Genomic DNA, 13631 nt, shown 5'->3' on the forward strand with positions numbered 1-13631 from the left:
AAGACCCTCAGGATGTTTTTCAGAGTCCATAGTCTCTCATGGTTCACCTTTCCTTCCAATTTCCCTCAACTACCTTCTCCTCTCCATCTCCCCATGTCCTCCATGTTATTTGTTATGCTCCACAAATAAGTGAAACCATATGATAATTGACTCTCTCTGCTTGACTTATTTCACTCAGCATTATCTCTTCCAGTCCCGTCCATGTTGCTACAAAAGATGGGTATTCATCCTTTCTGATGGAGGCATAATACTCCATAGTGTATATGGACCACATCTTCCTTATCCATTCGTCCATTGAAGGGCATCTTGGTTCTTTCCACAGTTTGGCGACCGTGGCCATTGCTGCTATAAACATTGGGGGTACAGGTGGCCCTTCTTTTCACTACATCTGTATCTTTGGGGGTAAATACCCAGTAGTGCAATTGTTGGGTCATAGGGAAGCTCTATTTTTAATTTCTTGAGGAATCTCCACACTGTTCTCCAAAGTGGCTGCACCAACTTGCATTCCCACCAACAGTGTAAGAGGGTTCCCCTTTCTCCACATCCTCTCCAACACATGTTGTTTCCTGTCTTGCTAATTTTGGCCATTCTAACTGGTGTAAGGTGGTATCTCAATGTGGTTTTAATTTGAATCTCCCTGGTGGCTAGTGATGATGAACATTTTTCATGGGTCTGCTAGCCATTTGTATGTCTTCATTGGAGAAGTGTCTGTTCATATCTTCTGCCCATTTTTTATATGATTATCTGTTTTGTGTGTGTTGTGTTTGAGGAGTTCTTTATAGATCCTGGATATCAACCTTTTGTCTGTACTGTCATTTGCAAATATCTTCTCCCATTCTGTGGGTTGCCTCTTTGTTTTGTTGACTGTTTCCTTTGCTGTGCAGAAGCTTTTGATTGTGATGAAGTCCCAAAAGTTCATTTTGGCTTTTGTTTCCTTTGCCTTTGGAGATATATCTTGAAAGAAGTTGCTGTGGCTGATATCGAAGAGGTTACTGCCTATATTCTCATCTAGGATTCTGATGGATTCCTGTCTCATGTTGAGGTCTTTCATCCATTTTGAGTTTATCTTTGTGTACACTGTAAGAGAATGGTCAAGTTTCATTCTTCTACATATAGCTGTCCAGTTTTCCCAGCACCATTATTGAAGAGACTGTCTTTTTTCCACTGTATATTTTTTCCTGTTTTGTCAAAGATTATTTGACCATAGAGTTGAGGGTCCATATCTGGGCTCTCTACTCTGTTCCACTGGTCTATGTGTCTGTTTTTATGCCAGTACCATGCTGTCTTGGTGATCACAGCTTTGTAGTAAAGCTTGAAATCAGGTAACATGATGCCCCCAGTTTTATTTTTGTTTTTCAACATTTCCTTAGCAATTTGGGGTCTCTTCTGATTCCATACAAATTTTTGGATTATTTGCTCCAGCTCTTTGAAAAACACCGGTGGAATTTTGATCGGAATGGCATTAAAAGTATAGATTGCTCTAGGCAGTATAGAAATTTTAACAATGTTTATTCTTCCGATCCAAGAGTATGGATTAGTCTTCCATCTTTTTGTGTCTTCTTCAATTTCTTTCATGAGTGTTCTGTAGTTCCTCGAGTACAGATCCTTTACCTCTTTGCTTAGGTTTATTCCCAGGTATCTTATGGTTCTTGGTGCTATGGTAAATGGAATCGATTCTCTAATTTCCCTTTCTGTATTTTCATTGTTAGTGTACAAGAAAGCCACTGATTTCTGTACATTGACTTTGTATCCTGCCACGTTACTGAATTGCTGTATGAGTTCTAGTAGTTTGGGGGTGGAGTCTTTTGGGTTTTCCATATAAAGAATCATGTCATCTGCGAAGAGAGAGAGTTTGACTTCTTCATTGCCAGTTTGGATACCTTTTATTTCTCTTTGTTGTCTGATTGCTGTTGCTAGGACTTTTAATACTATGTTGAACAAGAGTTAGACCCAGACTCTTAAATACAAAGAACAAACCTGTGGTTCCCAGAGAGGAAGTGGTGGAATCGCCAGGTTTACACACTTCACAGCGCTCACCATAGCACATACCATCCCCAATGTCCATAACCCAACCCCCCTCCCCCCATCAACCCTCAGTTTGTTTTGTGAGATTAAGAGTCACTTATGTTTTGTCTCCCTCCCAATCCCATCTTGTTTCATTTATTCTTCTCCTACCCCCTTAACCCCCCATGTTGCATCTCCACTTCCTCATATCACGGAGATCATATGATAGTTGTCTTTCTCCGATTGACTTATTTCGCTAAGCATGATACCCTCTAGTTCCATCCATGTTGTCGCAAATGGCAAGATTTCATTTCTTTTGATGGCTGCATAGTATTCCATTGTATATATATATACCACTTCTTCTTTATCCATTCATCTGTTGATGGACATCTAGGTTCTTTCCATAGTTTGGCTATTGTAGAGGTTGCTGCTATAAACATTCGGGTGCACGTGCCCCTTTGGATCACTACGTTGGTATCTTTAGGGTAAATACCCAGTAGTGCAATTGCTGGGTCATAGGGTAGTTCTATTTTCAACATTTTGAGGAACCTCCATGCTGTTTTCCAGAGTGGTTGCACCAGCTTGCATTCCCACCAACATTGTAGGAGGGTTCCCCTTTCTCTGCATCCTCGCCAGCATCTGTCATTTCCTGACTTGTTAATTTTAGCCATTCTGACTGGTGTGAGGTGATATCTCCAACCACAATGAGATATCGCCTGTCAATTTTTTTAACTGAAGTATAGTTGACACGTAATGTTATATTAATTTTAGGTTTGCACTGTGACGATTTGGTAACTCTATATGTTATGCTGTGTTGAGCTCACCTCAAATGTACCTGTACCTCCCATTCCCCTTCACCTATTTACCCATTCTCCCACCCTCCTCCTCCTCTGCCAACCACCAGTTTGTTCTCAGTATTTATGATTTTGTTTCTGTTTTTGTTTGGTTGTTCATTTGTTTCGTGTTTTTAGATTCCACATATGAATGAAATCATATAGTATTTGCCTTTCCCTGTCTGACTTATTTCATTTAGCATAATACCCTCTAGGTTCATCCATGTTGTTACAAATCATTACTGTTAATTTGAATTTTACTTTGCTGGGTGCTGCATATCTTTTATATTACTACAAATACACTTGAGCTCTGTTCTGGGATTCACTTGGGTTACTTAGAAACAGATTGATCCTTTCAGGCTGTTTTGTTTAGTTATGTTAGGCAGGACTGGACCAGTACACAGTCTAGGGCTAATTCATCCTCATTATGGAAGCAAGACCCTTCTGAGTACTTTTCCCCATGCCCTGTGAATCATGAGGTTTTCCAGTTTGGCTGGTGGAACAGTTGGTTCTGTCCTTGACCTTTGGTAATTTCATCACAGGCATGCCATGCACTGATCAGTGCTATGCTGAATACTCAAGGGAGACCCTTGGCAGCTCCTCCAAAGATCTGTGTGCAGCTCTCTCAGGTATTCTCCTATGTAGTTTAACCACCTGCGTTTTCCCAGACTGTCAGCTCTGTCACCTCAGCTCAAGTTCGCCAGGTTCTTCCTACGTTCCTGTTCCCTGCACCGTAGTCTGAGAAGTGTCTCAAGACAGTGAGCCTGGAAAATCCGAGGTCTCACCCTGTTTGTTTATTATCTCTCAGGAATCACAGTTCTTCATTGCCTGATGTTCAGTGTCTTGCAAACACTGCTGCTTCATGTATTTTATCCATTTGGGGCAGTGGCTTCTTTCAGGCAAGGTGGAAATCCATTTTTTTGTTACCCCATCTTAGCTAGAATTAGAAGTCCACTGACATTCTAAAATCCCAATTTTCATTACCAATGTTAATTTGTAGCCCAGTTTCAATTCTCACCTTTTAAAAAATGTAGACACCATCACATCTCTTATATTAGCCATATCAGTTCTGCTTATCTATGTTCAACAGTATACAGAATCTGACATGTAACAGTATAAATCTTCTCACAGGCAGTCTGGCTCCAGAGTCTGTGCCCTTAACCACAACACTATACAGCTTCAGGAAAGCAAAACCACGTTTCTCTCAGCAATATTGCTGCTCTTCAGTTTCCATGAGTTAAATTTAAACATATAAATATAAATAGAATTCAGGGTGAAAACACTCAGTAAACATTTATTGAATTTATACTGTGTATCAAACACTGTGCTAAATAAGTTCCTGGGGATATGAAGTTCAGATGCAGTGCTTTCCCCCAAGGAGTTTACGTATGGTAGAAGTTTCTAGTTTGAATATGCACCATATGTTGGGGAGAGGGAGAGGGACCAAGGTGCCCAACAAATTAAACACAGAGAAACCTGTTTATTTGCTTCCTGGTGCAGGGACATTATTTGGTATTTTTCTGATTCATATCAGTTTCCATTTGGGGAACACCAACAATGATTTTTAATGTAAATACTATTCTTCTAAGGCTTTCTATATTTTTGATAATTTTTTAAAAATACTTTGGGTCCTTGTCCAAGGTCGTATAACTAATAAATAGCAAAGCTAAGATTTGAACCCAAGTTTGTCTTACACCACTATATTCAGTATTCCATGCTTCCTATGAGTTTGACCCAGGTTTTGTTTTTATAACTGGTCTTCAGAATTTAAAATAACTTGGGAAAGCTCTCCCCGCCCCTTCATGAAAACTAGCTGCTAGTGTTAATGTTCACTTATTAATTATTATTATCTTCTAATCATAGATTTAGGGTATAATTTAAATATATTCACTTGGATATATAATTGAGAGAGGTATGTTAACCTTCCATTTTGATAGATTTTCCAGCTTCGCCTGGTTTTTATATTTCCATTACAATATTATTCTGAATTTAGCAGTAAATGTGTGTAATTTTCTAAATAAACAAACCATCTTTTCTAAAATAACTTCCTGTGGGTATGAGGTCCCACAAGCATGCAATATTAAGATATTTAATCTGAGTGGCCCCTGGGTAGCCAGTCATTTAAGAGTCTGCCTTCAGCTCAGGTCATGATCCTGGGGTCCTGGGATCTGGCCCCCTGCCAGGTTCCCTGCTCAGCAGGGAGTCTGCTTCTCCCTCTGCCATTCCCTCTGCTTGTGTTCTCTCTCTCTCTCTCTCTCTCTCTCTCTCTCTCTGTCAAATAAATAAATAAAATATCAAAAAAAAGATACTTAATCTGAGTCCTGACCCCCTACAACTAACATGGAACAAATTGTCCATCAGAGCTTGGGTTTGGAAACTCATGTTATCTGAGCAGTTGTCTTCTCAGTAGATAATCCTTGTTCTTTTGACTAAACATCTGTGACTGAATTTCAGTGAAAAGCCTTAACAAGTATTTCTGAGCTTTGGTTTCTCCACTAAATCCTGGGATTCATCAGTTGGGAGAATATAAAAGGTCACAGGTTTCCTAACTTCGAATCTGTCTGGTTTTATTTGTGCCTCCATTATTTTTCCGAGTTATGTTTTTCAAAACATGTTATATCATTTACCATTACCATCATTTACCATTAAGCCCTTTGCATACAAAAGCATTAGTTTTATTCCATATTTTCTCCTTTGAATTTCTAGAATACATTCTGTGGTATGGGGTTGGTAGTGGTGGTAAAACAGGCAGCAGGTTTCTTTAAGATATTAATGATAGATTTAGTACAGTTATAATTTTCATTTGACCTGTGAGTTATTCAGAAATGTCTTTAAATTTCCAAAATGCTTTGGGATTAAAAATGATCTCTTGTTATTAGCCTCATATTTAATTTCCCTGAGGTCAGAAACCATGATCTGCATGAGAATATATATGTATATATTCTCATATATATATAAATATATGTGAGGTACATATATATCTCACGTATATTTCTGAAATTTACTGAGACTTGTATTACAACCTAGTACATGATAATTTGGGGGATAGATGTTCCACATGTTCTTGAAAGGAATGTGATTTTGCAATTGTATATAGATTTCTACATATGTCCACTAAATCAAACTTATTTTGTTGTTCAGCTTGTCTATATATTTACTAATTTTTTATCTGCTGATACTATCAATAACTGAAAGAGGCATATTAATCTTTCACTTTGATGTCTGATTTTTCAGTTTCTCTCTAGTATACTTGATCTTCCTTTATATATTTGGAAGTGTTTACTTAGTGCATACAGGTTTATTTATGTACTGATATTCTTTGTGTGTTATAATGCTTTCATTGTCCTGAAGTTTTATTTTTAGATGTTAATATTAGCTACATCAACTTTCTTTGGGTTGGCATTTACCTGGTATATCTTTTTCTATCTTTTGTGTTTTCAGTCTTTCCTCATCTTTTATGTTTTAGATGTGTCCCTTGTAAAATGGCACATAGCTGGATTCTAAAAAATTTTATCTGGTCTGTTAACCTCTGCATTTTAATGGGTGAGTTTTACTCATATATTTTTTTGTTTGTTTATTGATATGTTAGAGTTTGTTTTTACCATCTTCTTTTTGTTATTTCTTTCATTTTTTTCCTATGCTTTCCTTTTTCCCCTTGCCTCAGAAATTTTTTTCTTATCCTGTTTTCTTCCCTCCACTACTGATTATGCAAGATTGTATCTCAGGCAAACTGGCCGGTAACAGGGTTAGTATTTGAAATAGCAACCCATGGCCAAAGGTGGGGTGAGGGTGGGTGAGGGTGGGATGTAGCTTTTCTGAAAGGAGTAAGATTGGCAAGTTATAGGAGAGAGGAGGCAGGGAGCTGAGGAAGTTATGGGTGATGGATTTTAAAATCTTTTTTTTCTTTACAAGTGTGAAACAAGGATGTCTGATAGGACCTGGAGGAAAGGGAAGTGGGAATGTGGGATGAGATGAATGAAAGCTTAAAAATAGAACCTGAAGAGACTGGGTAAAGGAACTGAACTCAGGGCAAGTAAAAAGACTTATGGGTGATAGTGAAGGTCCACCTGAGGTCGGAGACCAAACATTGTGTAGGACTTGGGTATAGGAACATACAAGGCAAGACTATATCATTGGTACAGGTTTGAGATTTTGATGGGCAGTTATAGCAGAGGGATGAAGATACATGGATATGGAAGATACTTGTGAGAATCATTAAAATGTTGAGTCATTTGGAGTCCAGGATGGGTTGGGAAGGAAAATAGATCATCAGGAGGCAAGTAGACCAAGAGAAAATGAAAGGTGGCCTCAAGAGACTGTGGTGTTCATGAGGTTGAAGAACAGGTTTAGTAGGAGTGAGCTGTGGTAAGAAAATGGGGATTCTTGAATTTAAAATTTTAGAAGGAGGCAGTTCTGGTGGATCAAGTCTATGAGTGAGAAACAAAGGGAAGATATACAGTATTAGCAGTTCCATTTTCTTAGGATGATGTCTTTATTTCCTCAACAATGTTCTTACCTCCCTGGCTCTTGATACTACTTTTTCTCATTACTGTGCCAGTGGGCCTGTGTCATCACAGAACTCTGCTGCCGCTCCACGAATCTGGTTTTGTGCTCATTCCCAGTGTGCCTGTGCTATCCTTGGTCTTTAGCTGCCAGGCAGGTGGTGACACCTGTTTTATCCATGAGAGGCTGATATTTTGGCCAGTGCTTCCCTCCCAACCACACATAGGAGAATCCATTTGCACAATGCTTTTGATTGCTCTGTTCAATATTTTATTTATTTATTTATTTTTAAAGATTTTATTTACTTATTTGACAGAATGAGAGAACACAAGCAGGGGGGTCTACAGAGAGAGAGGGAGAAGCAGACTCTCCACTGAGCAGGGAGCCCAATGCGGGGCTGTATCCCAGGACCCCGGGGATCATGACCTGAGCCGAAGGCAGGTGCTTAACTGACTGAAGCACCCCACTGTTCAATATTTTATAATTGCTTTGGCTATGATCCTGCCTGGACAGAGCCAGTAGAGCACTAGCTCTAGAATCATATTGCCTGAACTTGAATCTCAGCAACTTCATTTACTTTATTATTGGGCAGGTTAACCTAACCTCTCCTGACTTCTCATCTATAAAATGGGGATAACAGGATAACAGTAGTACCTCATTCTATTCTTAGGGTTGTTATGAAGATTAAAGTAGTTAATATATATAAAGTATTGTGTTGCCCGGCATTATAGTCACTTCTCAATAGATGGAACCAGTGGGGTAATGACAGCGATGATGATCAACAATAGTGGCAGCATGTAGAACACTATGTGGTAAATATTCCATTAGGCGCTGGGCCAGATACATAGAAGAATACTGAAAAAGTCCTTGTTCTCATAGGCTATATGTATTCTCCTTGGGTATAAAAACTAAGAATTCTTCCTCAAGATTATCTCTGAAAGGGTCTATTAAAAAAGCTTATTACCTTTTTTTTTAAAAGATTTTATTTATTTGAGAGAGAGGGAGCATGCACAAGCAGGAGGAGGGGTGGAGGGAGAGGGAGAAGCAGACCCCATGGTGAGCAGGGAGCCTGACAGGGGGCCCGATCCCAGGATCCCACGATCATGACCAGAGCTGAAGGCAGACGCTTAATGACTGAGCCCCCTAGGCATCCCAGAAGCTTAGTATCTAACAGTTCAATAAAGACCAGGAAATAACCAAGAAACTGTTGAGGTTTCAGAAACCTTATAACTATACTTTTTATTGTCCTATAGGTAGTCAGTTAAAAAAAAAAGAGTAAAAAGGGTCTTATGGTCTAGTTTCAAGGGAGAGCAGAAAAAGCAAATAGGATCCTCATTTCCTTTCTCACTGTGTCTTCCCTGAGCTCTTTGACAGCCGTGACTACCAAATCTGTCCTTTCAGATACAGTTCCTCTTCTAAGGACCAGCCCTGTGCCTCCAACTACTTCCTGGGCCTAATTACAGTGATATCCTGTATGTAGTGCAAACTCAGTATGACTAAAATGAAACCTCTTGCTTTAGTTCCACACCTGGTTCTTTTCTTATAACTCTTACCACTGTTAGGATTGTCACTAATCCATCTCTTATTAAACCCAAACATGCAATGTAGGCATCTTTGACTTTGCCTTCTTCATCCTCTTAGTCACTCCATTCTGTCAGTTCTGCTTCTCAAACTTTATTACTCTGTTCTTTGTCTTGCTGCCCTGGTTTCCACTTGCTCTGGAGCAGATTCAGCAAGTACATGTATTCCAAAAATGGGTTTCAAGAGTTGTGATTGGCCCTTTAACACATATTATTTCATTTTTTGATAACTTTGTGAAATAGATCATTTTGTACATGAGAAACCAGAGGGTGACAGAAATAAAAAGACTTGCCAAGTTGGCTAGAGGTGCACTTAGTAAACCTAGATTGTCTTTTGTCTGATTATTACAATAATCCCCCTGTCTCCTTTCAATTTTCTTTTTATAGGATTTAGAAGTAAGATATTTTTGTGTAGAAAAAAAATCATAACCATTTACAATAAAAAGTAAAATATGCCACCTCCCAATTCTATTCCCCAAAGAAACCAGTGATTATGATTTTTCTTCCAGATCTTTTCCTTTACATATACAAATGTATAGATAAATACTTTACCAAAGAAATCATTCAGTATAGTCTGGAAACTGCATTTTTTTCCACTCTGAGATATATTTTCATACAGACCTAACACATTTTTTAATGGTTGCATAGTGTGCCATTATATGGAAGTATTGTTTTGTTCAAAGAACTTTTTTGCTTTGCTTACAAATAATACTGCAGTAACATTCTTGTATATGTACTGTTGTATGCACATTTCTATGAATATTTTTACTGATAGATTCTTAGAAGTGGTATTGCTTAGCTAAGGAATGTACGTATTTTACAATGTGCCATATACTTTCAGAATGCACTTCAATTTGTCTTTTGAATAAATCTTTTGTACTAAAGCTAGAGTGATCTCTGTAAAATGGATTTGATCATGTGATTTCCTAACATCAAAAACAAAGCAATAACAAACATGTTAGATGGACTTCTATTGTCTGTGTAATAAATTCAAAAAATCTTAAATATTTAAGAATGAGAGTTACAGGGGCACCAGGTAGCTCAGTTTGTTAAGGGTCTGCCTTTAGCTCAGGTCATGATCCCAGAGTCCTGGGATCGAGGCCTGCATCAGGTTCCCTGCTCAGCAGGAAGCCTGCTTCTCCCTCTCCCACTCTCACTGCTTGTATTCCCTCTCTTGCTGTCTCTCTCTCTGTGTCAAATAAATAAGTAAAATCTTAAAAAAAAGAAAGACAAGAAAAGAAGTCAGTCGGGGCATCTGAGTGACTCAGTTGGTTAAGCAGCTGCCTTTGGCTCAGGTCATGATCCCAGGTACCTGGGATCAAGCCCTGCATCAGGCTCCCTGCTCAGTGGGGAGCCTGCTTCTCCCTCTCCCTCTGCTCCTCAGTCCCACCCCTGCTTGTGCTCTCTCTCAAAAGGTAAATAAAATATTTTTTTTAAAAAGAATGAGGGTTATAAAATTTAGCACAAACATCTTTCCTATCATTCCCCCCACCACCACCAAAAAAAAAAAAAAAAGAAAAAGAAAAAATACTGTTTTGTAAGGAAAAATCCACCTATTCTGTAAAATCTTCATGTGTACAGCTCTTTCTCTTTTCTGTCTATGCAGGGTAGAATTAATTACTTCCTTCTTTAGTTTCCCATAGCATTAAATTTATTGTCCCTTTGACAGCACTTTGTGCATTATACTGTATTATATGTATCTGTCTCCCCTACTAGTCTGTAAACTTATTTTTTTTTAAGATTTTATTTATTTATTTGACAGAGAAAGAGATCACAAGTAGGCAGAGAAGCAGGCAGAGAGAGAGGAGGAAGCAGGCTCCCCGCTGAGCAGAGAGCCCGATGTGGGGCTCGATCCCAGGACCCTGGGATCATGACCTGAGCAGAAAGCAGAGGCTTTAACCCACTGAGCCAACCAGGTGCCCCGTCTGTGAACTTCTTAAGGAAAATAACTGTGTCTTACTCTTCTCTGTAACCCTAGCACTTTGCTCAGTGCCTGTCGGAGTGGGTGCTTAACAAATGTGTGTGTAATGGGTGAAGATATTCTTCAGGTAGTGGTAGCAATAAGAACTTTGGGAGATAGAGTAGGTGACGGAAGTTTTGGAGTGCAGTGTAAAGCTGAGTCTGAAGAACATGGAAGCTGGTCAGGCAAGGAGAAATGGGCTTCAGCTGGCAGATGTCCCCATGTGGTTTTCTTCTCCACTACAGAGACCAGCTGTCTGATTATTTGGATTAGACTTGGGACTTGAGAACATGTGAAGTATTGAAAATTGGATGATTGGGGATTCACTTGGTGTCAGGAAAGTTTGACTTAGCTGTTCTGTGCTTATTCCAGCTGAAAAGACTCAGCTCTTTTCCAGAGTCATGAATATGTTTTTCATCTTGAAAAATCAAAGCCTCCTCATTTTCAGGGCAGAATTCAGGTGGGAGTAGGAACGGTAAATAAGTCAGATATTTCTACATTGTCTTTTTTAGCCTGACTTCAGGGGACAGTAGCCTACTAAGAGGCTCTAGGGCTGTGGACCTACTCTGGAGTAAATTAACTGTGTGAAAATAGTTCTCTTATTTCAGGCAGCTGTGGTGGCTCTCCTGGTCTGGCTGCTTTGAAGAAGGAAGAGTAGAAGAAAAAACCAGAGTAACATGTCAGAGATACTTGACCTCTCTTTTCTATCTGAGGTGGAGAGGGATTTGATCCTCAGTGTTCTACAACGAGATGAGGAGCTCCGGAAAGCAGATGAGAAAAGGATCAGGTAAGAGTTCCAGAAAAAGCCAGTTTTATCTGGACCTTTCCTTATACTGCCCATGTGACTTTCAGAGGAACTTGTGTACAGTTTACAATTCCTCACTGGGTCATATTGGGCTCTGAAGTTGTTGCTTCCACAGAACCAATAGTCTTACTGTCTCTACCCCTCAACAACTTTCCATTCCAACCTATACAGATTGTGAATACACTTGTGCTTCTCTCTGGGGTCTTGGCAGGAGACTGAAGAATGAGCTACTGGAGATAAAAAGGAAAGGGGCCAAGAGGGGCAGTCAACACTATAGTGATCGGACCTGTGCCCGGTGCCAGGAGAGCCTGGGCCGTTTGACTCCCAAGACCAACACTTGTCGGGGTTGTAATCACCTGGTGTGTCGGGACTGCTGCATCCAGGAAAGTAATGGTACCTGGAGGTGCAAGGTGTGCACCAAGGAAATGTGAGTATCACCTATGGAGAGAGAGAAAAGGAAGCCCCAGCTGTGGGGGAGAATTTCCCTCCTTGGCCTTTGTTAGTTGAATGACAGGAGCCATTAAAAAAAAAAAATCCGCTGTCACTTTCTTTTATTCTTTCCCAGAGAGCTGAAGAAGGCAACTGGAGACTGGTTTTATGACCAGAAAGTGAATCGCTTTGCTTACCACACAGGCAGTGAGATAATTAGGATGTCCCTGCGCCGCAAGCCTACAGGTAGTGGCCCTGTTTGGAAACGTTTTTGTTGTTGTTGTTGTTTTGAGGTGCTTGACTTCAGTGATAGACCACCCGATGTTGCATCCTATTATAGTCTTACTGGTAGTATCTACACTTCATGAGCTCTGTGGGGGAATATAAAGATTATATTGCCATCCCTTCTGCAAGTGTGATATGTTTCCCTTCCCCGCTTATCACCACCACTCTGCCATGCTTTTGTTTGTCTTCAAGTGAATAAAAGAGAGACACTGGGACAGTCCCTTCTTCCTCAGTCACAGATGGATGATATCTGGCCAGGAAGAAGGATCATTCAGGAGCAACAGAAGGAACCCAGGTAAGAACTAGTAATCATTTACAGAAATGCTACACATCCTTTTAACTTATATTAATATTATTTTAAACTTTTTTCTATTTATAAAATAATAGCTGTTTATTTACAGGAAAATTTGGAAAGCACAGAAAAGAATAAAGAAAGAGGGGAGAAAAATCCTAATCTTACACCCACATGTAAACATTAACATTTTGGCATATTTACTTCGTTCTTTTTTTAAAAAAAAAGAAACATTTATTTATTTGAGAGAGAGAGAGAGAAAGAGAGAGAGAAGGTGTGCATGAGCAGGGAGGAGAGACAAAAGGAGAAGAAAAAGCAGACGCCCCACTGAGCAGGGAGCCCAATATGGGACTCGATCCCAGGACCCTGGGATCATGTCCTGAGTCAAAGGCAGATGCTAAACCAACTGAGCCCCCCAGACACCCTTACTCTGTTCTGTTAAGAACAATTTAAAGATGAAAAAAATTACGCATACTCATTATTACAAATTTAACCAGTATAGGAAACAAGGAAACAATAAATAAAGCAACAAATCACCCAAATTCCTACTAGCCCAGTATTCACATGTGAAAATTATTTCAGATATCTTTTGTGCATATAGATAGATAGAAGGATGGGTGGGTGGATAGACTGAAAAATTTGTATAATATTGGATCATAATATATACATTGAAAGCACGCTATATAATTTTACTTGAATTTAACAGACTAAAACAGAAGAAATAAAATTGAAGAATTGCCCATCTTCAACAAATGTTTCTTTACCATAAAAGATACTAGTCATTAATACCCTTCTAAGTTTAAGAAAAAAAATAATAAAAACCATTGAGTAGTTAGTCATTTTTTTTTCCTAGTGTCTTTTTGGTAACACCCTTATTGGGATATAATTCACATACTATACAATTCACCCATTATAGTGTATAATGCAGTGGTTTTTAGAG

General features: G+C 39.2%; 1 protein-coding gene across 8 annotated transcripts in view; it reads left to right on the forward strand.

Annotated features, from left to right (window-relative positions):
• Positions 1 to 13631, forward strand: part of SYTL4 (synaptotagmin like 4) — a 60437-nt gene that overhangs the window by 22933 nt on the left and 23873 nt on the right. For 3 of the 8 annotated variants that reach the window (XM_032881776.1, XM_032881775.1, XM_032881782.1), the window contains 5 exons: positions 6304 to 6380; positions 11489 to 11667; positions 11897 to 12112; positions 12251 to 12360; positions 12592 to 12694. In XM_032881776.1, the coding sequence (XP_032737667.1) occupies positions 11558 to 11667; positions 11897 to 12112; positions 12251 to 12360; positions 12592 to 12694 (539 nt within the window). In that variant the 5' untranslated portion in view covers positions 6304 to 6380; positions 11489 to 11557. Of the gene's footprint in view, positions 1 to 6303; positions 6381 to 11488; positions 11668 to 11856; positions 12113 to 12250; positions 12361 to 12591; positions 12695 to 13631 lie in introns of all 8 variants that reach the window. The other 5 variants (XM_032881781.1, XM_032881780.1, XM_032881779.1 and 2 more) reach the window with 4 other exon arrangements.

The sequence above is a fragment of the Lontra canadensis genome, unplaced genomic scaffold (assembly GCF_010015895.1).
Source record: "Lontra canadensis isolate GAN:19392208 unplaced genomic scaffold, GSC_riverotter_1.0 scaffold77, whole genome shotgun sequence".
Taxonomy (NCBI): domain Eukaryota; kingdom Metazoa; phylum Chordata; class Mammalia; order Carnivora; family Mustelidae; genus Lontra; species Lontra canadensis.